We start from the raw sequence: 27,770 nt of genomic DNA on the forward strand, positions 1-27,770 counted from the left end.
TGAGAATTCTCCACACAGCTCTGCATGAGAAATGTTCTCAGAATTAACAAGTTATAATGATGAAAATCTCCATAAACTTCTAAATAAAATAAAAATAGAACAAGACAAGACTCAGGGCTAGCAGGAAAGTTTTCATTTTCTAGAAACTAAAAAGCTGAAATTGCTTCATAATGAGAAAAAAATTCAGAGCTGATTCAAATCCTAATTTATGTATTAAAATAAAATGTATGTACTGAATGAGCTATCTGGTATATTTGTATTTAAACCTGGAGTCAGCATGTGGTAACAAATTATTGATGAAATATCTTTTAAAAAGTAAAGGTGCAGATACATTCAAGTATAATATTGCTCTTTTTAGACACATCTTTGAATTTTATTCCTCCACACTAGCATAATGAATAGTGCTATTGCTATAAGATTTAAAACAGCTGCATTTCTAATTTTGGCAGAGTATGAGAGATTTTTTATATGGGCTGCATGTTAAAAGCAAATAAGCAACATGCCAACCAGTAGCATGAAAGTGCTGGGCAGATGGTGGCATGGCTAAGACACTGAATGAAGTGCTATATGCCACCAATCACGGCACATCATAACAGGGGTACTTGGCAGCTTTTCAAGGGAACCTTAGTGTTTTACCTCAACTAAAATTAATTCGTGTCCATGAAGTGTTAAGATAGCTACTCAGTAGCTATTCTCCAACGCACTTTGGCCAAGATGGACAGCCTGAAGTGACTTATCACATTAATTTTGATGTTACATATGACTTGGTATTTCCTCCACAGCTCTTCTAGGGGTATGGTGTGTGTGTGTGTGTGTGTGTGTGTGTGTCCGTCCATCTGCCTGTCTAACATAGAACATAAGAGACAGATACAGAGCTAACTTTGGAAACAAATATGTTATGATTTTTTTTCTATTACTAAGGAGTTATCATTGTACCATAATTGAAAAGGGCATTCCAATACATCCTTGTAGTTCAAAAGACAATCTATCAACAAAATACCATGTGATATGCTAAGCAAAACTAATGAGTAAAAACCAATAAAAATCTATATTAATCAATATATTCCTAAAATTCTATTCAGAATACTAGTTATGTGTATTTCCTCCAGACCCAAATATATTTTTCCCTAAAAAACAAACAAACAACAACAACAACAACAACAAAAAAATCAGTGAATAACAAAAAAAAAAAAAAAAATTCTTCAGGCCAGGTGTGGTGGCACACACCTTTGCTTTCAGCACTCAGGAGGCAAAGGTAGGAGGATCACTGTTAGTTTTAGGCCACCCTGAGACTACATGGTGAATTCTAGGTCAGCCTTGACTAGATATTAAATGTCATTTGTAACAAAATATATATTGTCTCTCTCTGACATTTTATTATATTTCATAATTTTGGTAATGATAATTTACAACATATGCCTTGGTATTTTACAGACTACAGCATAATGTTCTTATCCTTCTTGAGCTCCAGTTTCCTTTGTCCTAAGTAGAGTTTTCAGGCACTTCATTATTATAATGGGGACAAAAGAGTAGAAGATAAGGAATCACTGCCACCAAAACACTAAATAGCTTTGACAATGCCACACAGATTAAGAGATGAGACATTTAGAAATTAAATGTAGTCAGTTTGACTCTGCATGCATGGTTCTAACCAATAATGCAGATTTCCTGTGGAACACAATGAAATAAGATAAATTAAGAGTCTGCTGAAATCAAATATTGTTTTGAACATGAAGAATGAGTGTATTAAAGGAGATGCAGTACTAACTTGCAGAATTATTAAAATTAGTCTACAGATCCAGAATTGAGAGTCTCAGGTTAAAACAGAAAAAAAAAAAACAACTGGATGTCATATGAATAACATTTGCCGTAAAGAGCTATTTGAGAGAATAATTTATCCTACAAGGAAATTATACACCCATACAGTGAAAAAGTTCTCCCATGAAATTTCTGAAATAAATATGCTACAAAAATTTATAGTTGTGTTATTTGTAATAATCTCCAATATGTCATATTAAAGATCATTTCAACAAAAGCATTTCTATGGGATATGTGTACATATAAATAATATCATCCAAGCTTAATTTATTTTCTTTTTTGCCTGTGTATGTTTGTGTAGTGTACATGTTTACGTAATTGTGTGTATGTATTTGTGTGAGGTACACTTATCCATGGGTATGTGCATGTATGTGGAAGTCAGAGGTTGATACCTGGTGTCTTCCTCAATTGCTGTCCACTTCGTTTTACTGAGGCTAGGTCTCTCAGTCTCTATCCTGAACCCAGAGCTACCCAGCTTTGCCCAGAGATCCTTTGTTTCCACCTCTGCAACAAGCATCAGGGTTATAGATTGCCACCATGCTCACCTGGCACTGACATTGCTCTCAGAATCTAAATAGAGTCCTCATGCTTTTATCACAGAGCTACCTCCCTAGCTCCCAGGATTGTAAACTGTTATGTAAAATTTATGAAGCTGCTCTATCCAACAGAAATATTGTTGATAGTGAAATGTCAGTTATGGGCTAGAGAGACTAAAAGTGCTTTCTTACAAAGCCTACTGGCCTGAGTTTGATTCCCTAGTACCAGATGCAAAGTGACACATGTGTCTGGATTTCATATGCACTGGCAGGAGGCCCTGGTATGCCCATTCTTACTCCTCTCTCTACCTTTATCTCTTTTTCCCCCTCTTTCTGTGTCCCCTCTCTCTCATATAAACAACAAAAGATTTAAAAAAAAGAAAGAGGACTGGAAGGATAGAACAACTGTAAAGGAGTTGACCTGCCATACCTAAGGACCCAGGTTCAATTCCCTAGTATGCATGTAAGTCAGATGCATGAGGTGGTGCATGTGCCTGGAGTTTATTTGAAGTGGCTAGAGGCCCTGGCCTGCTTTCTGTATCTGTGCCTCTCTCTCTTTCTGAAAGGAAGGAAGGAAGGAAGGAAGGAAGGAAGGAAGGAAGGAAGGAAGGAAGGAAGGAAGGAAGGAAGGAAGGAAGGAAGAGGGGGAGGGGGAGGGGGAGGGGGAGGGGGAGGGGGAGGGGAAGGGGAAGGGGAAGGGAAGGGAAAGGAAGGGAAGGGGAAGGGGAAGGGGAAGGGAAGGGAAGGAAGGAAATGCTAGTTATTAGTTATATTTGCAATGAACACTTAAAAGTAGTATCACTGAGGAAATGAATTTCAATTTAAACTTATCTAAATTAAATGTACATAGCCACACTGTAGATCTATAGGAATGGGCAGACTGTACATTTCCCCACCAACTATCACAATCGAATTACTTTTTTTTTTTTTTTTCCCATGTTAGGGTCTCCCTCCAGGCTGGGCTGACCTGGAATTCACTGTGCAGTCTCAGGGTGGCCTCAAACTCATGGACCTCTGCCTCCGAGTGCTGGGATGAAAGGCGTGAGCCATCTCGCCCAGCTCATAGTGGAATTTTTTTTTTTTTAATGACAGACAGACAGAAGATAATCCAACTATTTTCATTCTTTAGTTTAAGACCAAAGCACTTGAATTTGTGTTGCCCAACTCAGAAGAAAACTAATAATTTTAATGTGATTTTTATGTGAAATAAAAATCCTTACCAACTATTTACATAAGCAAGCCAAGGAAATACCTACTTATAAGATAGTACTGTTTCCTAAAACTTTTGTCTTATCCTGGTCAGATTCTGTATTTTATCTATTTCAGTATCTCCAATATGTAAAACTTCATTTTTAACATAGAATGTGTTCCACATTTTTGTAAGACATAAGCCCCAAGTAACTTTCTCAAATGTGGAAAATTAGATTAATAAAATTTTGAGGGCTGGATATAACTCAGTGGTGTATCATTTTAGTATATGCAAGGTACCATGTTGAATATTTAGACTTCCCTCCCCTGTAGGCTATAAGCTAATTAATTAATAAAAATCAAAGGAAAAATAATGTTGTGCCATATTTTCTAAGAAAGACTGTTTATTTACTGTATGTTTATGTTATGTACGTGTGAGTACATGCATGTCATGGCATGTGTGTAGATGTCTTTGGATCCTTTCTCACCTCCCACTTCATTTCTGAGTTCCTTTTGCAAGCTCCTAGAGATTCTCCTGTCTCTGCCTCTCTTCTTGGTATAGGCATACCATGTATGCAGAAGCTTACCACAACTTATGGCTTTTAGTGGGGACTGGGGAACCTAACTCAGGCACTTAAGAGTTGCACAGCAAGGTTTTATCCACTGTCATCTCCCCAGCCCCTAGAAAAAAATCATTAATTAGCAAATTCCTCTGAGTTCCTGTTTTATCATCAAGGACCTAACATGGTAAGATCTATATACATGAGAATATAAACCTTCTCCTAAAAAGTAAATGTTAGGAATTTGGGGCTACACGACAACCACAGAGAATATGAAGAAAAAGCCTCTTGTGTGTGGCTTTCATTGCTCTTGTGTTTTGGTACTGTTTATCTGGATGAAAGTTATAATACAGTTCTCAATTAGCACAGTAATAGATAGAAGAGAAGGAAAGGAGAAACTATGATTCTTAGCTGGACATCTCTTACCAGATGGTAAAGTAAACCTGAGGCTAATTCTGTGCAAACAGAGGAACTTAACATGTTCTTCCCTGAAGCCACAGTATGTACACTGACCTAGATCTATGGAGATTGAGACATTCACTGCTGCACATGACTCAGCTTTTCCTATAGGTCTTGCCAGCTGACCCTTGGGCAGCAACAGCTGCTCTGCTAGATGGATAAAGATATAGCATTCTAGTATGGAGAGCAGGAGGGAAGAGAAAGCAGCAGCAAAGGCCAGCCAGGGCCTCAGGATATCAGCCCACATTCCTTCCTGACACTGAAGTAGAAAGGCCAGCTTCAGGGCCACCAAGAGTAGCAGCAATGGAGACATGGACATGCTGATTCCAGTGAGGAAGAAAAAAGATGTTTAGTGTGGATGATACACTGAGAAGAACTGACTCAAGAAGAAAATTTAAGATAGATAATAAGAATACATAGGATGAAAAGACAAATACAAAGAAAGCTAATTGAAAGAGAAATAAATCCAGTCTCATAGAAAATGGGCTTGCAAAAAAAAAAAAGAAAAGAAAAGAAAATGGGCTTGCTTGGTCATGATGCTTATCACAACACATAAGTCAGAATAACCATATAGGCAAATAATTGATAGTCTGTGAATAAGATCTCATTTTATATAAGAAACATTATTTCCAAAATGCAATTAGCTTGAGTGCAATTGTCCAAATGAAAGCCTCCTCAGATAATAGTAATTTTACTAACAGATTGGGTCTAAAAGCTAATGCCTGGCACTGAAATTTAATGCTCACCCAAAGACCAACAAATTCAATAACATATATGGAAGGCATCAGAATTTCAACCTTCAAGGACTATATATAGGTGACAGTGGTGAGAAATGAGTGTCCACCTTTGCTGGGCATCTTGTGTAATGATATTTATTCTCATGAAATCCAACTACACTGGAGATATTGTTATATAAATAAATACACACACACATATATGTATATGGACATTTTGGCACTAAAGACAATACTTTTGGGGGGCATTTTAGGTAGGAACTTGTTCTAGCTGAGACTGACCTAGAATTCAGCCTGGCCTCAAACTCACAGTGACCAGCTACCAGATCAATTGTTAAGGCATGACAGAGCTTATGTTCAAGTAACCCTTATTTAGTGGCCTAGTGCTATATTACAATGCCCACAGCATTCACCTCACTTTAGCCTAAGGAGGAATAAAACACAGTAATATGTTGGCAGACTAAATTCACATAAATTTTACTATAGTATATTATAATTATTCTATCATAAATTATTGCTGTTAATCTCCTACTGTGACTAGTTTACATTAAAATTTATCATAGGTGTTTAAGAAAAAAAAAGAAACATCTGGATTGGAGAGATGGCTCAGTGATTAAGGTGCTTGCCTGCAAAGACTTAGGACCCACAGATTTCATTCCCCAGGATCCACATAAGCCAAATGCACAAGGTGGTGCATGTGTCTGAAGTTCATTTTCAGGGACTAGAGGCCTTGGTGTCTCATTTTTCTCTATATTGGCTTTTTCCTTTCTCTCTCTCTCTCTCTCTCTCTCTCTCAAATAAATGAATAAATAAAATAAGAAAAAAACATTCATTTGGACTCTTGGAATGTGTGCTTAAGAATATGTAAAGATGTAATGTCATACGTAAAATTTAGATTGTTATAAAACCACCCATGTGAATAATTGTAACAATAGTTAGACAGGTTGAGCATGGTGGCACATGCCTTTAATCTCAACACTCTGTAGGCAAAGGTAGGAGGATCACCATGAGTTTGAGGCCAGCCTGAGACTACATATTGAATTCCAGGTCAGACTGGACAACAGTGATACCTTGCCTTGAAAAAGCAAAAATAATAATAATAACAATAAATAATAAACAAAAGTAAATTAGACAGGCATTGTTAACATTCAGACTAAGATACTTGGATGTCCAAGCATAATAACAAAGAAAAATAAATTGAGTCCAGGATTATTTTTTCCTTAATTACTCAAGCAATATTAAGGCTATGAGATACTACATATTATTAATCTGATTCTTAAAAGTAAAGTAGATTTTATCTGCATAATGTAGTAAGGGAGATTACATACTAGTAAGCTAATCTATAACTAAAGAATTTTCATTTGTATTTCAGAGGTAGATCACACATTGCTAACCAAAAGATTATATCTAAGAGTAATAGATGCAAATACCATTGAAATTAACAATTTACACATTCTAAAAAGACAAGAGCCTTCCTAGAATGCTATGAACATATATTTTTCAGGATTATAGATGAGGTTCTAGATCTAAGAGAAAATCATCTCACTAAGGTATGATTTTAGTTTTAGTTAGCATTACAACTTGCTAAGCAGTGCATTGTTATTTTACTGCATATTTTATATTTATACAATTAATATTTTGAGACAGGGAACACACTATGTATGTAATCCAGTCTGCCTTGAATTTATGGCAATCCTCAGCCTTCCAAGCACTATAATTTATCTTTATAAACAAGAGCTTTCAGGATTGCCTTAAACTTACTACAGCCTTGAGAAGCTACATTTTAGATTCACATTGTTACAAGGAAGAAGAAAATAATGGCTCTGTGACCAAAGTAAAATCAATGAAATCTAAAGCTGACTATTGTCCTTTGTGCTACAAATATCATCATTGGTTCTTAGAAATAAAAACTGTGGATGGAAGAAGGAATTTCTAACAAGGATTTCTGCTCACTGATTGGATACAAAACTAAAGGTTGCTGACTGGTGACACAACTCTCCCACTCAGGCTCCAGAACACCTCTTCTCTATGCAGGATTCAAGTAGTCACAATATACAGAACTTAGTTTTTTATTTATTTACTTTTTATTTTTTTTAATTTTTATTAACATTTTCCATGATTATAAAATATATCCCATGGTAATTCCCTCCCTCACCACCCCCACACTTTCCCATTTGAAATTCCATTCTCCATCATATTACCTCCCCATTATAATCATTGTAATTACATACGTACAATATCAACCTATTAAGTATCCTCCTCCCTTCCTTTCTCTACCCTTTATGTCTCCTTTTTAACTTACTGGCCTCTGCTATTAAGTATTTTCATTCTCACACAGAAGCCCAATCATCTGTAGCTAGGATCCACATATGAGAGAGAACATGTGGCGCTTGGCTTTCTGGGCCTGGGTTACCTCAGTTAGTATAATACTTTCCAGGTACATCCATTTTTCTGCAAATTTCATAACTTCATTTTTCTTTACCGCTGAGTAGAACTCCATTGTATAAATGTGCTGCATCTTCATTATCCACTCATCTGTTGAGGGACATCTAGGCTGGTTCCATTTCACAGCTATTATAAATTGAGCAGCAATAAACATGGTTGAGCACGTACTTCTAAGGAAATGAGATGAGTCCTTTGGATATATGCCTAGGAGTGCTATAGCTGGGTCATATGGTAGATCAATCTCTAGCTGTTTTAGGAACCTCCACACTGATTTCCACAATGGCTGGACCAGATTGCATACCCACCAGCAGTGCAGAAGGGTTCCTTCTTTTCCACATCCCCGCCAACATTTCTGATCATTTGTTTTCATAATGGTGGCCAATCTGACAGGAGTGAGATGGAATCTCAATGTAGTTTTAATCTGCATTTCCCTGATGACTAGTGACGTAGAACATTTTTTTAGATGCTTATATGCCATTCGTATTTCTTCCTTTGAGAACTCTCTATTTAGCTCCATAGCCCATTTTTTGATTGGCTTGTTTAATTCCTTATTATTTAACTTTTTGAGTTCTTTGTATGTCCTAGCTATTAATCCTCTATCAGATATATAGCTGGCGAAGATTTTTTCCCATTCTGTAGGTTGCCTCTTTGCTTTTTTCACTGTGTCCTTTGCAGTGCAAAATCTTTCTAATTTCATTAGGTCCCAGTGGTTAAACTGTGGTTTTATTGCCTGAGCAATTGGGGTTGTATTCATAAAGTCTTTGCCAAGACCAATATGTTGAAGGGCTTCCCCTATGTTTTCCTCTAGCAGTTTCAGAGTTTCCGGTGTGATGTTAAGGTCTTTAATCCATTTGGACTTAATTCTTGTGCATGGCGAGAGAGAAGAATCTATTTTCATCCTTCTGCAGATATTTATCCAGTTTTCAAAACACCATTTGCTGAAGAGGCTGTCTCTTCTCCAATGAGTATTTTTGGCATTTTTATCGAATATCAGGTGGCTATAGCTGCTTGGGTTGACATCTGGGTCCTCTATTCTGTTCCACTGATCTACATGTCTGTTCTTGTGCCAGTACCATGCTGCTTTTGTTACTATGGCTCTGTAGTATAGGTTAAAATCAGGTATGGTGATACCACCAGCCTCTTTTTTGTTGCTCAGTATTATTTTAAATATTCGAGATTTTTTGTGATTCCAAATGAATTTTTGGATTGTTTTTTCTATTTCCATGAAGAAAGCCTTTGGACTTTTGATAGGGATTGCATTAAATGTGTAGATTGCTTTAGGTAAGATTGCCATTTTCACAATATTGATTCTTCCAATCCAGGAACAAGGGATGTTTCTCCACTTTCTAGTGTTTTCTGCAATTTCTTGCTTGAGTGTATTAAAGATCTCATTGTAGAGATTCTTTACTTCCTTGGTTAGGTTTATTCCAAGGTACTTTATTTTTTTTGATGCAATTGTAAATGGGAGTGATTCTCTGATTTCATCCTCTGTGTGTTTGTTGTTAGCATATATGAAGGCTACTGATTTCTGTGTATTTATTTTGTATCCTGCTACATTGCTGTAGGTTTTGATCAGCTCTAACAGCTTGCTAGTAGAATCTTTAGGGTCCTTTATGCATAGAATCATGTCATCTGCAAATAATGATAACTTGATCTCTTCCTTTCCAATTTGTATCCCTTTTATGTGTGTCTCTTGCATTATTGCTATGGCTAAGACTTCCAAAACTATATTAAATAAAAGTGGGGAGAGTGGACACCCTTGTCTTGTTCCTGATTTTAGTGGAAAAGCTTCCAGTTTTTCCCCATTTAGTAATATGTTGGCTGTAGGCTTGTCACAAATAGCCTTTATTATATTGAGATATGTTCCTTCTATTCCCAGTCTCTGTAGGACTTTTATCATGAAGGGATGTTGGATTTTGTCAAATGCTTTCTCTGCGTCTAATGAGATGATCATGTGATTTTTGTCCTTCAACCCGTTTATGTAATGTATTACATTTATAGATTTGCGTATGTTGAACCATCCTTGCATCTCTGGGATAAAGCCTACTTGGTCAGGGGGAATGATCTTTTTGATATACTCTTGTATTCTGTTTGCCAATATTTTGTTGAGAATTTTTGCATGTATGTTCATGAGGGAGATTGGTCTGTAATTTTCTTTTTTTGTTCTATCTTTGCCTGGTTTTGGTATCAAGGTGATGCTGGCCTCATAGAAGGAGTTTGGTAGAATTCCTTCTTTTTCTATTTCCTGGAAAAGCTTAAGAAGCAATGGTGTTAGCTCTTCCTTAAAAGTCTGGTAAAATTCAGCAGTAAATCCATCTGGGCCTGGGCTTTTTTTAGTTGGGAGATTATTGATAACTGTTCGGATCTCCATGTTTGTTATAGGTCTATTTAAGTGATTAATCTCATTTTTATTTAATTTAGGTAGGTCATATAGATCAAGGAAATCATCCATTTCTTTCAGATTTTCATACTTTGTGGAGTATATGCTTTTAGAGTATGTCCCTATGATATTTTGAATTGCTCTGGAATCTGTTGTGATGTTACCTTGTTCATCTCTGATTTTATTAATTTGTGTCTCTTCTCTCTTTCTTTTGGTCAGATTTGCTAAGGGTTTATCAATCTTGTTTATCCTTTCAAAGAACCAACTCTTTGTTTCATTAATTCTTTGGATTGTTTTTTTTTTCTTTCTATTTCATTAATTTCTGCCCTGATCTTTATTATTTCTTCCCACCTACTGATTTTTGGTTTGCCTTGTTCTTTTTCAGGGGTATAAGGTGAAGCATTAGGTCGTTTACTTGCCACCTTTCTAGTTTCTTAATATAGGCACTCAAGGCTATAAATTTACCTCTTAGAACTGCCTTCTTTGTGCCCCAGAGATTTTTGTATGTTGTGTTCTCATTATCATTTGACTCTATAAATTTTTTGATTTCCTTTTTGATTTCTTCATTGACCCATTCATCATTTATTAGTGTATTGTTTAGTTTCCATGATTTTGTGTATGCTCTATAGCCTTTCTTGCTACTGATTTGTAGTTTAATTCCATTGTGGTCAGATAGAATGCAAGGAATTATTTCAATTTTCCTGAATTTGTTAAGATTTGCTTTGTGTCCTTATATATGGTCTATTTTAGAAAATGTTCCATGTGCTGCTGAAAAGAATGTACCTTTGGATGAAATGTCCTGTATATATCTGATAAGTCCAATCCTTCTATGACCTCATTTAGTCCAGATGCCTCTCTGTTTATTCTTTCCCGGGATGACCTGTCAATTGATGAGAGTGGGGTGTTAAAGTCACCCACCACCACTGTGTTTGGTGTTATCTGTGACCTTAGTTCTAATAGTGTTTGTTTGACGAATTTGGGAGCCCCCATGTTAGGTGCATATATGTTTAGGATTGTAATGTCCTCCTGTTGGAGTGTGCCCTTAATCAATATAAAGTGACCTTCCTTATCTTTCTTGACTAAGGTCGGACTAAAGTCTACCCTGTCTGATATTAGGATAGCAACCCCTGCTTGTTTTCTAGGCCCATTTGCTTGAAACACCGTCTTCCAACCTTTCACCCTAAGATAATGTCTATCCTTTGTAGAAAGGTGAGTTTCTTGGAGACAACAAATTGTAGGATCCTGCTTTTTAACCCAGTCTGCAAATCTATGTCTTTTCGTTGGGGCATTGAGGCTGTTGATATTAAGAGATATTATTGAAAGGTGTGTATTTATGTTTGCCATTTTTTTGTGTGTGTGTGTTTCTGGTTCTACCTGCGCTCTCTTGTGTTAACTAGTATTTGAGTATTGCTTGTTTTTTCTAGGTTCCTTATATGTGTGCTTTTCCTTTTCTTCAGCATGGAGGATTCTATCAAGTATTTTCTGTAGAGCTGGTTTTGTCTTCAAATACTCCTTTAACCTGCTTTTGTCATGGAATGTCTTTATTTCTCCATCTATTTGAATGGATAACTTTGCAGGATAAAGTAACCTTGGTTGACAGTTGTTATCTTTCAGAACTTGGAATATATCACTCCAAGCCCTTCTGGCTTCAAAGTTTGTGTTGAACAATCTGCTGTAATCCTGATGGGCTTGCTTTTGTAGGTAACTTGATTTTTCTCTCTAACTGCTTTCAATATTTTTTCTTTGGTGTGTGTGTTTGGAAATTTGATTATAATATGGCGAGGGGATGTTCTTTCTGGGTTTTGTCTGGCTGGGGTTCTAAAGGCTTACTGTATCTGCATTGGCACCTCTTTCCCAGTTTGGGGGAAATTTTCTTCTATGATTTTGTTGAAGACGCCTACTATACCTTTGGATTGGAGTACTTCTCCTTCTACTATGCCCTGAATTCTTATATTGGATCTTTTCATAGTGTCCCGAATATCTTGAAATTCCCACTCATACTCTTCTATAAGTTTGTCTTTCTCTTTGTTGGACTGTATTAGGTCTGCCACCTGGTCTTCTAGCTTCGATATTCTGTCCTCTCCCTCATCCATCCTACTGGTGAGATTTTCTACAGAGTTTTTGATTTCATTAACTGTGTTCTTCATTGCTAGTAATTCTGACTGGTTTTACTTTATTATTTCTATTTCCTTATTTATGTCTTGTATTGCTTTTTTATTTCATTAAATTGGTGTCCTGCATCTTCTTTCATTCCTTTGATTTCCTCTTTGATTGTTTTCATATGTTCTTTGACCTCTTTGAACATATTTATAATCATTCTTTTGAACTCTTTCTCAAGCATTTCCTCTAACTCTTTCTCACTGGAGGTCATTTCTGATGCATTAATACTTTTATGTGGATTTATATCGTCTTACTTTCTAGTGTTTCTTGTGTTATAATGTATATATTTTTGCATCTTGGATTAAGTTAATGCTTGGATTTTCTAGCTAGCTGGGTATTCTTAGCTGTATCAATTGATGTGATGTAATATATTTTCAGGGTTGGACCTTAAGGTGTAAGGTGTGGCTCTTAAGTCTCTCAGAGTATCTACAACGATGTTCTTAGGGGTTGAGTTTCCCTGCTATAGGAGTATTCAAGCAGGCTAACTGGAATAAAATACAGGTAGATTCTAAAATTTAACTAAACACTGTACACATTCAATCAAAAACAGCCCCGAGTATGTATGCAAGAGTAGTTATTATAACGACCATATCCTCTATCAACAAAAAGGTTAAGATTTCTGGTCTATTGAGGGATCCAAGTCAGTTTGCGACCAAGTGAGACCCTTCCCTGGTGCAATCCCAGTTACCTTGGATGATTTTGGTCTCAGTCAAGTTGCTGCCTGGGTCATTGGGCTGCTGTTCTGATTTCTGGAGCTGGGCATTTGCTTTTCCTGTGGGGCCAACCGAGCCTGGCAAGTGTGGCCCTGCAGATCAGCTCCCCTGCTGCTGGAACTGCTGCTGCTCAAGCTGCCCCTGCTGGGCTGTAGCCACTGCTGCTGAAGGGGTTGCTGCTGGACCCACCCCTGCTGCTGCCTCTGCTGCTGCTGTAGCTGCCACTGCTGGAGTCACCACTGCTGCTGAAGCTGCTGCTGCTGTGTCCACTGCCGCTGCTCCCCCTGAAGCTGCTGCTGCCGAGTCTGCTGCTGCTGCCACTCCTGGGTCTGCTGCTGCTGGGGCCGCTGTTACCGGTGCTGGAGCCGCTGATGTTGCTGCCGAACTCTGCTCCTGCTTGGGTCCCGCTGTCAGCCCAAGTTGGCGTGGCCGGGCCCCAGGCCGCTGCTCTGTTCCCCAGAGCTGGGCTCAGGCGGTGGGGGAGGGGAGGGAGCCGCAGCTGCTCCGGTTCTCTTGCTGCTCCACGCATTCTTCTACCTCGTGGTCTGCTCCTCCGCTGCTCACTGCCGCTCTCCCTTCACGTTTCCCGAGTTGTGGAGAGCGCGGTGTGAGGGAAGCGCCCGCACCTGGCTTTTCCTGCGGTTCGAGCCAAGCCTGGTGGCTTTCTGGTGCGCCACGACCGCGGCGGTTGGCCAAGCTGCCAGGGCCGCTTTTCCCGCCTGTGCAGGCTCTCGATGCTCTATAACTCTTCTACTTCTCCGCTGCCGCTTCAATTTCCTATACACCTCACTTTTTAGTAAAAGTGTGTATTTTGCTGAGTTTTTTTGGTCTTTTTCCCCCCTAGGCTGCTTTGACGTGGTACCTACGCCGCCATCTTAACCGGAAGTCCCAGAACTTAGTTTTATAGATACCTCAGCGCTCTACACTTCTCTGCATCACTATGAAAGAAACAAAGTTACTCATATACTAATATTATGTTTATAACATCAATAGCTTCAAAGCAATTTCCTATGGATTATACCTTGACTTATTTGGGTTCTGTGAAGAAACTAGACACTTACTTTCAGATCAGCCCTTGTGTGGTCATGATGTGCAGAAGTATGTCCACTGTAGGTATGACGCAGAGGAGTATGTTCATTGTGGGCAAGATCTGAAGGAGTGTCTCCATTATGGACAGCTCAACCAAGACTTACTAGATACTCAAAAGAAGCAAACACCCTTCTGGGATAAAGTGAACTTGGGACTTGCTTATGGAAAGTACAGTTCTCCAGAGTCCTGCAGGAATGATTTATTTTATTGTTGTTTGATCTGACACTTCTCTGAGTTATAAGATCTTCCTTCTTGTGAAAGCCTTCTTGGCAAGTCAAGAGAAGAGGCAATGTTATAACTAACATTTATTATACAGTTGTTATATGTTAATCTGCTCCCCAGTGCCTTCCTTACATGTATCAATTCACTTTAATTTTTTGTAGCAACCTCTGGTATAGGTTAATTCCATTCCACAGATGAAGAAAGGGAATTAGCTCTTTGGCCTCAAGGACTTTGACAAACACACTGGACATTGCAAAAAAAAAAAAAAAATCACCTCGAATCGGGGTTGTGAAGAAATAGCACCACCCTCAGGTGGCCACAGCTTGCCTTAGAGTCCTTTTCATTTTCTTTCCCTTCATCAATGACACTTGTATACATATGTGTTTCTTTAATTTCATGTCTAACACATTGACCTCTGTGCCCAATTTCAGCTACTAAGTCATCACCCAACGCCAAGCCAGTACAATGCCATTTTATATTGAAGCTCTTTACATTGAGAAACAATAACTAAATGTGAGCAGCATTCAGTGAAGGTTATTGTAGAACATAATAAATTAAAGAAAAATATAATGCTATAATAAATCAAAGGAAATGGAGTAGTACTAGAAATTAATGAAGGAAAGCCGGGCGTGGTGGCGCTCGCCTTTAATCCCAGCACTCGGGAGGCAGAGGTAGGAGGATCGCTATGAGTTCAAGGCCACCCTGAGACTACATAGTGAATTCCAGGTCAGCCTGGACTACAGTGAGACCCTACCTTGAAAAACCAAAAAAAAAAAAAAGAAAAAAAAGAAATTAATGAAGGAAACGTTCGAGTTTAGCTTTCAGACTTCAATACTGTAATTTTGGTTGTGGAGTCCTTATTTGTAAGAATTTTGTCTATTAATAATTGTCATATCAAGAAAAATACCCCACACTCCCACATATACAAATAATTATTAGAGATCAAACCAAAAATACACAGAGTTGAGTCATATAAACATGGCCATTAGTCATTTGTTTTACTTGGTATGAGCCATCATGAAGAAGACTGCAGAGGAGCTCATGAGCTTTATTTGATACTTCAGTACCTTATACTTAGATTTAAACTTAACTTTGATTGACTTTGCAAAGAGAAATTCCTATTTGCAGTGTTTTCCTACTTCATAAGAATAAAACTAATGCTAATCTTTTACTTAGCAAAGAGGATTTGTTATAGTGTGCATTGGGGTAACTTTCATATAGCTATTATTTTTGTTTCTTTACAACTCAATCAATCCACTCATGAGCAATCTTTTGCTGGCTTCAAAGTCTAAATGCACTAGCTAACACCAGCCATGATTTTCAAAAAGAAAGGGAAGAGAAGACATTAGCGAGCTAGCCAATGGCAGCCTGAGCAGTTTTTAACTCCCACAGCAGGTCACAATGATGAAAGGTCTCGGCTGAAAAATACATGAACAAGAGAATATTCCTGATGTTGTCTGAAGAAACAAAATTAAATACTGAATCTTCATCAGAATTACTTTTTGAAGATCTTCTGGGTTTTTGTTCTTTTTTTTTTTTTTACTGCAGTCATATGTGTTAGTGAAACATGAAATATAAAAAGAACAAGGTACTATATTTATGTCAAGTGAGAGAGTGAAATTTAATTTGTAAGATAAAAAAATAGAAGATATTTAGTTAAGCAAAATTTAACCCTAAACCACACCCTTAAAGAGGAAAATTCCCAAAGCTTAGTAATGCTGTAAAACCAGCCAGTCCTAAGATCTGGGAAGGAATATCCAGGGGTTCTAAAAGAGCTCTAATCCACTTCACTCCTCAGTATAGGTGAAGTTGACCCTTAGCCACACCTCTAAAAATGACAGGATTCACAGGCCAAGCATAGCACTCCATCCTCTTCAAGAATGAAACATCTGCAGTGGTCTAGGCACTATCCTCTCTCCTAAGCATTAGAGAACAATGCTGTTAGTGAGGTTTATAGGTAAGTGAAAGTGATCTAAACAAAACTGCTAAATGAACAGGCAATTAAATTTGCAAAATTGGATAAGGCTCAGTGGCTTTGGGGAATGGGAATGAGTGGTGCCGGTTAAAACTGCATTGTTAGAACATGACTCCTTTAATATCATTGAGAAACCTAATGAGAGTAGGGAAGTCCTGCCTATGCATGGTGCTAAAAGATCAAGTAAAAAACAGGACTATTAGTGGATGTCCTTTCTGTAACTGTGACCATGGAGGCAGGACGGGTGGAACATGAGGGCAATGGCAAAAGAAGTGGGGTATAAACTAGGGTGCTCAGTTCTCAGTGTCATGAGATGGGAGGAGAAAGCACAGTGCTGCTCCTCATGTAACAAGGGACTCCACGGGACTGTGCCAGGTCAACATGGGGGAGCAGGAGGCCTGGCTCACTGATGCTGGGATGCCCTGCAGACACCTAGACACAGGTTACGTTCAATCTGTCTGACATTAATATTCAGCACTTGCTAACAAAAGTAAAATGGAAAAAAAATTAATTAAATTTAGAATTACAGATTTTAAAATCTTCATAGAATTCTGGATATTGCCACAGGGAAAAACACTCAGAAAATACATTACAACATTTGCAAAGCAGCCCAGCTATGAATTTAATATGAATTATAACAAGAACAAATGTAACAAATGATTTTCCTATGTAATTTTTTTCAGCCAGCTTCTAGTGTCATCAGAAAATTTAGAAATCCTGTCTAGTTGAGTTTGGAGAGGCAAGATATACTGAGTTAACGTCATATCACCAAAGCTTGTCTAGTTGACAGTTCTGAGAGGCCAGATGTAGTGAGCAAATGTTACAACACCAAAGACAATCTAGTAAGCAAGGGACCTCCTGAAAAAAACTTAACACTCATGTGGCTTAGTCATATTTAGCAACTGATCAGCCCTATAAATAACAACAAAATTATTCTTTCAATCAGGAATAATAAAAGGTATTCTGTAATCCCCAGTTATATAATGACAATGTGGCAAGCTAGGCCTTACATAATGAGGATGGAGACACCCAGTGGGGACAAAGTGACCTGGACTACACCAGAACAAAGTAAAAAAAATCAACAGGCAAATGATGATCTGCACAGAGGACTGGATAATGTTCACTTGGAAAACTTGAGGAGATGAAACCTTGGATTCATGATGCTAATGAATTTCTTTTAGTCTAAAAGATAGCAAGGTACACAGCCCAGAGGGAGAAAGGAGCAGTGCAAATTTCTAAAAAGTACACAATAAAAGTGTGAGCATAACCATCATTGCATCAGACACATGATATTGTCACGGACCTGTGTGGCAACTATGTTTTGGTGCTATCTATTTAAGTTAAATAATCATTTGTCTCTGTAGTGACAAAGAGATTCCTAATAGCACTAACTTTTTTTTTAGGCGAGCACAACAGACTTGCCTGTTTTTATGTGTGTGTGTGTGTGTGTGTGTGTGTGTGAGAGAAAGAGAGAGAGAGAGAGAGAGAGAGAGAGAGAGAGAGAGAGGGAGAGAGGGAGAGAGGGAGTGAGTTGGTATGCCAGGGCCTCCAGTGACTGCTATCAAACTCCGTAAGTGTGTGCTACCATGTGCGCCTGTGTCACTTTATGTGGCTGGCTTACATAGGACCTGGAGAATCGCACATGGGTCCTTAGGCTTTGCAGGAAATCACCTTAACCTCTAAGCCATCTCTCCAGCCCAGGCACAAACTTTTAAAGTACATGTGGGCAGCTGGAAGCACTGGTGCGTCTCAAAGACAGAGCTGACTTGTGTCAGTGGCATGACATGACTTCATCTACCCTCCCCTCAGCACACTCCACAGCTCTTGGACTTTTTATCCTAGTAATTCAGTGGCTCCTTCTCCTGCTGCTCCCACTAGGTTTCCAGACACACAGTATATTTGGGGTTCTCACAAATGCTCTAACATCACTGCTGAGTTTTGGCGTTGTTTGTATTGTTGTCCTAGTCATTCAAGTTGCTGAGTGAAATTGTGTGTCTATCCCCATTTGTGTGTGCGCATGCGTGTGCGTGCACATGTGTGTGTGTGAGTTGGAGGCTGTGAGGAAGCACAAAGTCAGGATACATCATAGAGTGAGTACTGACTATGGAAAAAGTTTAGTTAGTGGAAGCCTTTTTTTTTTTTCTTTTACATTAATTGTATTTTTATTTATGTTTTTTGAGACAGGGAACCCCTCCCCGCCTTTATATATCCGAGGCTGCTACAGAGCTCACTATGTATCCCAAGCTGGGCATGATCTTATTATGATCCTTCTTTCACAAGGTAACTGTGCAGAGTCTGCAGGTATGCCCCACAAGCCTGAATCTTTGTAAAATAATTCTGTAAGTTCATGTACCCAGAGCCCCACATTCTATTTTACTCACTAACTAATGCTTAACAATTCTTCAAAAAACAAATGATTAGTCTATAGACAGGGAAGAAAAAGGATCCTACCCGACAAGACCACTTCAATAAGGTCACCTTCCTGGATATCACTAGCAGTTTTCACCAGTTGAAGGATGTTTTCAGAGGTAGAATCATGTCGAAAGAGCAGGATCTTATCATATAGTCCATAGAAACCACATTCAGGGAACTGCAAGTACAATATCAGAACAGTATAAAGTCAACGTTTCTCAAAATGTTTTGTCTTAAAATAAAATGTCAACACAGATACAAGCTAATTAGAAAAACTCAAAGTATCTAGAATACTCACTTAAAAAAAACAACAAATGGCAAACATAATATTGATAAGATTCTATTAGTATGGAAGAATTTGTGTATCATAAGAGTCATAATAAATGACCAAATGGTTTTATTTACAAAGAGACAGAAGAAAATGGACTCAAAGTTCTACTGAAAGATGGATAAGAAATGTAAAAGGTGGAAAGAAGCATGTATTTCCTCCATCTGTAGCAAATCCATTATATAAAATGAGAGGCAGTTTATCAGAATTCTATTATACATAACTATGGCAGTTCACTTGCAAAAGAAGAGGTCAGTCTGCTTGGCATATTCAAGACTAAGACATGGCTCAATAAATCTAAACACACTGTGTTAGGGATAGAAGTAGTGTTGAGACTTTCTGACTCAAAAAGCCAGGAAGACAAGTCGGCTCTCTCTTCACATGACCTTTCTAAAATACATTTTGCTTTCCTGCAGTCTGTCAACCACAGTTGCATGTGCTGTGATAGAAAGAGCCATCTGCTGTAGCATGAAGGATTTTCAATAAAATAAAAAACTGAAGCATTGAATGTTAGTATATGAGAGTTCCCTTCATGCATATGGCTTTCTCAAGTACTTATTGATGATTAATACCAATCTAAAAAATACTGTTCTAAAATGTCTTCTTCAAGCAGAGAGAGATAGAGAGACAGAGAGAATGTGTTCACAGGGACTCTAGCCACTGTAAATGAACTCCAGACACGTGAGCCACTCTGTGCATCTGGCTTTACATGGGTAATGGGAACTGAACCTGGGTTATTAGGCTTTGAAGGCAAGCACCTTAACTGCTGAACCATCTTGCCAGCTCCAATTAATACCTTGTACATATTGAAGTTTGTGATATGATGGGAATCATCATAAGGAAGTGAAGAGAAAATTGCCTTTCTTGATCCTGGACCTGGTATTGGAAGCTGACATTTATGTTAGTATACGTGAGCCAGGGACAGTGTATTCTACCTGCAATCTTAAGGATTCTGGAGGGTGAAGAAGGAGAATTGTGCACACCAGTCAAGGCTATATAGGGGGACTCTGCTTCAAAACTCAAAATGAAAGAACTGTTGACTTTTTTCTACTATAAGAAATATTTTTGATCTTACATATTTTACTGATAAATGTAATATATTATGAATTCTTCCTTTTCTTATTTATAAAATAAATAAGGACTTCATTCATGTGAGCATCTTTGTATGAATTAGAAGCAAATATATTGGGAACATTCTCTTAAGAGTCTGTGGTGATGACGAGGCTTAAAACTATTTCTGCATGTCACTTAGTAAAGTTGACTTTCCTAAAATAAACACAACAGCTGAAATGTCACTCTTCTACTGTGGTAATTAAAAGGAAAATTGCATGCATTAAAAAAAATGACTCTAGAAACATTATTAGAGGATGAGGGAACAAACTGAAAATTAAAACATTGTTTTCCTAAATTTTAAAAACAGTGACCACTTTATGATACTTAAAACAAATCAACCTTATTGAAGAATAATTTACATGAAATAAAATACACGTAAGTACATGAGTCTTAATGAGCATCACTACCTATGTAACCCAAATCAAAATCAAGCCATGAAACATATCCATATCACTCCAAAGTAGTCATCAGTGCCACCAAGAGTCTAACAACAGACACAGATTTAATTTCTATCACTATAGACTAGCCTATCTGGGACAGATTTTCATAGAAAGTTAGTATTTGTTCTAGCACCATCATTGCAATTAGAGTTATACTTACTGCATGAATATTTTTGCACTAATTTTCTTTACAAGGATCTAGGGATATCTGTTCAGATTTTCCAATTTGTGGCCATTAAAAATAAAACTTTAACAAACATTTATGTTCAAGTGTTTCAGTGGATACATTTTCATTTGTTGGGGGTAAATATCTAAGAGTAGCATTGATTATTGTGTGTTAGATATATAATCTGTTATATATATATACACATACACACACATATATATATAACACATATGTATGTGTGTGTGTGTGTGTGTGTGTGTGTGTGTGATTCTCATGCCATTATATATACTATTACAGCCTTAAGCCAATCCCTCCGACCTCTTTCTTTTCAAGGTACTTTTGGAAATTATATGACTTCTGATCTCCATATGCATTTAAGAAGCCCTTTGTCAATTTCTACCCAAAAAAAAAGTGCCATGCTGTTACAATGTTATTGAATTGAACCATGAATGGGAAAAAATGCATTTTTAAAATATAGAGACATTTCATTATATACTAGAAATGCTCATTATTTATTAGGCCTATTTTAATGTATGCTAATAATGTTTAGTAGTAAATTTGTAGTGTACAGGTCTCAGGCATACATGGTAAATTTATCTCTAAGTATTTAATATTTATGCTATTATACATAGTCATGGTACAACTGACATACTATAAAATTTACTGTTTTAAAATCTCTTATTTATTTGAGAGAGAGAGGGGGGTGGGGGAGAGAGAGAAAGAAGCAGATAAAGAGAATGGGTTGTCAAGGCCTTTAGCCACTGCCAACAAACTCCAGATGCATGCACCACCTTGTGCATTTGGCTTATGTGGATATGGGGGAATCAAACCTGGGTCCTTAGGCTTCAAAGCCAAGTGCCTTAAAAGCAAACTAACTGGACATTTGTGTTCTACAATTTAGTATGAATACCTTAGGTCTATGTCTTCAAATCCCTGGTGTTTGAAATTTGGTGATGAGTATAAAATTACTCCTTGACCTCCAAATAATTATAACTTTAAATGCTTGTTTCTCCTATTGTAGAGAGACTGGAATCACCTTTTCCATTTTATCAAAGTTTAAATTTTTGTTGCCTATTTGGATAGCTTCCAGTAAGAGGAGACAATATTCATATAATTAAATCAGTATCTAGTTGCAAGCTTTTTTATTTAAGTTTTGAAATTGTGCCATTGAGGTCACAATTTGGCCAGATGTGTTCACTTTTAAAGAGTGACGAAGTAAAATAGTCTGAAGTGGAGTCTAGGGTGCACCTGTGGGCAAATGAAAAGGTAAGCACAGACACTTCACTGTGGGACATAAGATTGGATGGCTTACGGCAGCGTGTGAAATACCCCTAAAAGTGTCATTCCTAACTTAAGTAGCAGTGATGACTTCCTTATACTTCAGTGAATGTATTTGGAGTGGTTACTTTGGTTTCAATGGCTAAATGATGTCTCTAGTTTTCTCTCTTTTGTGTGTTTATAATTTGTATTATTTATTAGGGGCTCATTCTTGGATTGCAAGGGTTATTGTCATTGGGTGATGTGCACTTTGGTTTTATTGATCATCGAATATAACAATTTTTATAAGTGATATTTAGATAATCCCAATAACTGTATATTTGATAACCTATTAAGATGTTTTGTATTCAGGCTGGAGAGATGGCTTAGTGGTTAAGCGCTTGCCTGTGAAGCCTAAGGACCCCGGTTCGAGGCTCGATTCCCCAGGACCCATGTTAGCCAGATGCACAAGGGGGCACACGCATCTGGAGTTCGTTTGCAGTGGCTGGAAGCCCTGGCGTGTCCGTTCTCTCTCTCGCTCTCTGCCTCTTTCTTTCCCTCCCCCCCCCTCTCTCTCTCTCTCTCTCTCTCTCTCTCTCTCTCTGTCTCTCTCTCTCTCTCTCTGCTCTCAAATAAATATTTTTTAAAAATGATGTTTTGTATTGGATTGTATTCCCATTAATGACAGCACACTTACCAAGTCATGACCATCTAAAATTCATTCAACAAATGTTTGCATGTAATATGTACTCAAAACTTATTTAAAAAACTAGCTATAAGTTTATAAGTTTAAAAACTGTTATCCCATAACCACATTCCATGTATGTGTGATTATATTGCATGAATCATAGCCTAACCACATGTATAGGGGGTATTAAGCAAACCATTGCCAAGATCTACAACAGTTCACCCATTCAGAAAAGCTTCCCCATGCCCACAGAAAGAGGTCAACCAATGTGCTGGCATTTACTTTCCCCAGCTCCTGGTAACTGTTTCCTTTCCCTTTATATTTGGCCTTTTAAAGAAAGTGAGATAAATGGGATCATAAAGGTAAAAATTTTGAGTCTGGCTTTTTTCATGACATGTAATATTTTGAGAACTACCCAGGCCATAGAATATATTACCAGTTTATCCCAAGTCATTGCTGAGGTAATGCACATTACACAGCACTATGGTGGGGTATGAAGCAGTACACACGTCTCTGCATGCAAGGAGCATTTAATCTAGCTCCACATTTTGAATATTACAAATAAAGCTGCCATAAATGTTGGCAGAGATGGCCTTCCACATGTGTATGCACTTCTTCCAAATCTCTTTACATAAGCTCATAGATCCTGTCTTCCACATGCTTATGGCTCTGGTCTAGCCTCTTCCTAGACCTCATTTTCTCTTTAGACCTTTTGAAGTATGCTATGCATTCCACACGAGTGTGTTTCCTATGTTCCACATGTTTGTGACTCTGCTCATTCCTTTTCTTAGATCCCAACTTACCTTAAATGAACCTCACAATTTCAAGTTTATGACTACTCCCTAAATACATTCAATAATTCATAATTTATCTTTTATATATCTTTTATAAGTTATTTGTTAAAAAACAGAAGAAGGACTCAAAATTGGAGTTCTTAAGTTTCGGAGAGTCCTCCTAAACCCCAAAATTCTGCATCACTAGTCCTTCAGGGGAGCAGACACAAAACTAAATGTAGTCACGCAAGCTCCTGGAATAGTAAAAAGAAACTATAGGTGAAAGAGCAATTGAGCAGTACACTTGATGTTCCATTCTGGCAAACTCAGTCAAGAGACCCCTCACCACAGGAAAGATATGGAGTAGCAGAAGGGCATGTGTACATGCATTCACCACACATACAGCACATACAGTACATTAAACACACACACAAGCAAAGAAGAAACAAAATACAATCACTCACTAAGGTGATTGTGAAGTAGCACATGGACACAGCATAACTATGATCAGTGAATCTTCTTCTGAGTAGAAAGTCAGAAATCTAAAGCAATGTTTGTAATCACGGGTCCATTTCAGCATTGTTCATCATAGTTATGATAGGGACCACACTAAGTCTTCTTCAACACTTAAGTGGCTATAGAATATACACACACACAATGGAATACTATTCAGCCTCTATTAAAAAATAACCAAAAACAAGGGTCAGTGAAGATGGCTCAGCAGTTAATGGAACATGCTTTCAAAGCCTGTGGGTCTGGGGTTCAATTCTCTAGCCATCCACATAACTCAGAAGCCAAAAGTGGAACAATTGTCCAGTGTTCATTTACACTGGCAAGCGGCCATAGTACACCCATTTAGACATATGCACACTGTCAAATATATGAATAAATGGGTGAGTGAATGAATGAATAAAAGCCTGAAAAAAAGATGTTTAGACTAATAGATTGGTAGGCATGCCTGACTTAATTAGCTGAGAGGAACCCACAGTTTACTTAAAGAGTAGACTGGCTAAAGAACTTACTGTAGTTAAGCTGGAAATTCACACCAGAAGGTTACTGGGTTGGTTTACACTGGGGCAATCCAAAACTGACTATATAAGATTGCATTGAAAGTGTGAATAGCTCCTCCCAGATCAGGGCAGGATACTTAAAAAAAAAAACAATCCAGCCAGGAAGAAAAAGAACTCAACAAAACTCAGCCTACTAAGGCAGAAATACTGATTTGTTAAATCTGAAATAAATTTAGTATGCATTGAAATTTTAAAATAATTTGCATTACATTTAACTTTTATCACTTATTTCACAATTTTAATGTCTTTTTTTTTTTTTTGGAGGTAGGGTATCACTTTATCCCAGGTTAATCTGGAACTCACTGCAGCCCAAGACAACCTTGAGCTCACACAGAGACCATCCTACTTCAGCCTCAGTAGCCTCAATGAGGGGATTAAGGGTGTGAACCACCACATCCAGTTTAGGGCCTTTTAAATTTTTCACTCAAGCAGTTATAGTCCACACTGTTTTGCTTTGAAGCAAGCCCAACAGACTGGCTTCTGGGAGAGGGAGAGGGAGAGGGAGAGGGAGAGGGAGAGGGAGAGGGAGAGGGAGGGGAGAGGGGGAGGGGGAGGGGGAGGGGGAGGGGGAGGGGGAGGGGGAGGGGGAGGATAGGTGAGTGAAAGAGAAAATATTAGCCTATCAGGGCCTCCAGTCACTGCAGTCTAACTCCAGATGCATGTGCCCCCTTGTGCACATGCGCATCTGGCTAATGTGGGAACTAGAGAGGGGGAAACGAGTCCTTAGGCTTCACAGGCAAGCAACTTAACCACTAGCTAAGTCATCTCTGCAGTCCCCATGCTGATTTTGCTTGCATTTATATATTGCTCAGTTGAAGTTTAGGTTTGTTCTTTATTTTTTCTCCTCCAAGTCTATTATTGGGATCTCTTAACTAGTCTTCCTACTCACAGCTTTCCCTCTCTTTCCAACTTCTTTTCCACATTCTTTCCTTCCAATCCTCTGCTCTTTTTTCTCCGTACGTAAAAACTCCAATAGCCTCAAAATCTAATAGTGTTCGACTTCTTCCAGATATTTGTGCCAATTCCAACTTTTTCAAAGTTAATACTACTCTTCTACACCCTTTCCACCTCTAAGTAACCCTAAAATATTTTACACCATTCTTGCTCCATTACCTACCAGCAATTACTGACATCAAAAGAACCACTGCTGTTAATTTACTACTAAAGTACATCCACCAGCTTGGATCACTCCTGCTGCTACTCTGCTAGGAATACAGAGGCCACATCTGGTATTTTGAGCTCCTACCTGAAGACATAACTGCTGACCTATATGTCTTAGAATATAGCTGATAACCAGAAAATACAAGAAATGAAATAACCAGAGCTGCACAAATCTCAATGCAGTAATATACGAAACATACACACATACAATAACAAAACAAAAACAAATTCAAGGCAACATAACTCCCATAAAGACAACAACAAAATGAAACAACATTTGTCATTTGAAATAATATGAAAAAACCTAGATGAAATTATGCTTAGTGAAATGATCCAGGAAGAAAAAGAAAAGATTGAATGATTTCAGTGATAACGTGTACTCTAACAAAAAATGTACTTATGGCAGCAATAAATAAAATGACAGGACTACTGGGGAAGAGGAAACTGGCCTGATGTTGGTCAAAGGAAAAAAAACTTCAACTTAGGTGAATTAACGTAAGTGATGTGTTACATGTGCATACATGGCTATATTTAATAACAGTGTATTATAATTGTGTAAAAAAGAAAACAACAAACTAAAAGATCCAGGTATAGTGGGTCATGCCTTTAATCCTAGGACTTGGGAGGCATTGGTAGGAGAATTTCTTTAAGTTCAAGGCCAGGCTAGCCTGAGACTACATAGTGAATTCCAGGTTAGCCTGGACTAGAGCAAAACAGAACAGAACAAAACAAAACAAACAAACAAACAAAAAAACAAACAAAAAACCTAAGAGAGTAAGTGTTTTCAACACACACACATGGATAAACAAGTATGGGATGTAATCCTACCACCAGAGTCCTTGAGAGACATCTGACCCTAGTGTCCAAAGAAATCAATTACAGGCATTTGCCCCAGAAATCAAATGGAAAGGAAATGATGAAAAGCAGGGAAGGCAGTACATATTTGCTATAATCATACAGGAAAGCCAAGTGAGAGCAAAGATCTCAGCCCAGTTCTCTGGGGTCTGATGTGAGTGCTGAGGCTATCTAGGAAAAGGGAAAAGAAGAACACGCAGCCAGAACACGCAGCCAGAACACTGCGATCGAGTTGATTATCTCAGTTCTTGTCAAGGAATTGCCACTGCTTCAGATGCAATATTCACTTGGTGTGGAGGAAACCGCTGAACCGCTGCTGCACAAGATGTCAGCCAAGCACAAGTTTGACTGACCTCACAGTATACTTATCTAGCAGACCTGTGAGGCTTGAAGTGGACAGTTTGGTTCTCAGGAGACTCCTCTTGCTTATGGAAGCAATCGCAACAAAGGGTGGTCTGCCTGTAAGGATCCTTTGTTCCTTGAAGATGTGGCAATCTCAGAAGGCCTCTAGGCAGCACTGCAGGGGTCTGGAATAGGACATCATAAATGCTAGAAGTTGGCAATCTAATGACAATACCTTAGTTATTCAAATCTTAGTGTGTCAGCATTGAGGGGAGACTCTCATCTCTAGATGAAGACTCTTGAAATGGCTGAGGAACAACATACAGACAAAAGAGACAGGGACAAAATGATGGCAGAAATGGGAAATTTATCCTGCTTTTATTTTTAATTAATTAATTAATTTATTTATTTATTTGAGAGCTACAGACAGAGAAAGAAAGAGGCAGAGAGAGAGAGAATGGGCATGCCAGAGCTTCCAGCCACTGCAAACGAACTCCAGATGCATGCACACCCTTGTGCATCTGGCTAACGTGGGTCCTGGGGAATCGAGCCTCGAACCGCAATCCTTTGGCTTCACAGGCAAGCGCTTAACCGCTAAGCCATCTCTCCAGCCCTTATCCTGCTTTTAGTTACTCATCAGTATGGTTAGCAAAAAAAGCTTCTAAGTCCCTATGTAGAAATGCTTATTAGTGAGTTCAATTTAGTGCTTCCACAATGTGTGTCAAGCACTCACATGCACATTGCACAGATTATCATGTTATGCATGGTAAATACACAAGTTTTTATCTGACATTAAATGTTAACTAAATAGATGAAAGTGATGTACTCAAATTTCACTTTATGAATTTCTTATTGATTCATGGGTTACTTGGAAGAATTCTGTTCA

The 27,770-nt window shown here is 38.1% G+C and overlaps 1 protein-coding gene across 4 annotated transcripts in view; it reads right to left on the reverse strand.

Annotated features, from left to right (window-relative positions):
* Positions 1-27,770, reverse strand: part of Prkd1 (protein kinase D1) — a 390,066-nt gene that overhangs the window by 149,646 nt on the left and 212,650 nt on the right. For 3 of the 4 annotated variants that reach the window (XM_004661851.3, XM_045155177.1, XM_045155178.1), the window contains exon 2: positions 18,731-18,869. In XM_004661851.3, the coding sequence (XP_004661908.3) occupies positions 18,731-18,869 (139 nt within the window). Of the gene's footprint in view, positions 1-18,730; positions 18,870-26,920; positions 27,055-27,770 lie in introns of those variants that run through there. The other variant, XM_045155179.1, reaches the window with a different exon arrangement.

The sequence above is a fragment of the Jaculus jaculus genome, chromosome 7, assembly GCF_020740685.1.
Source record: "Jaculus jaculus isolate mJacJac1 chromosome 7, mJacJac1.mat.Y.cur, whole genome shotgun sequence".
Lineage (NCBI taxonomy): Eukaryota > Metazoa > Chordata > Mammalia > Rodentia > Dipodidae > Jaculus > Jaculus jaculus.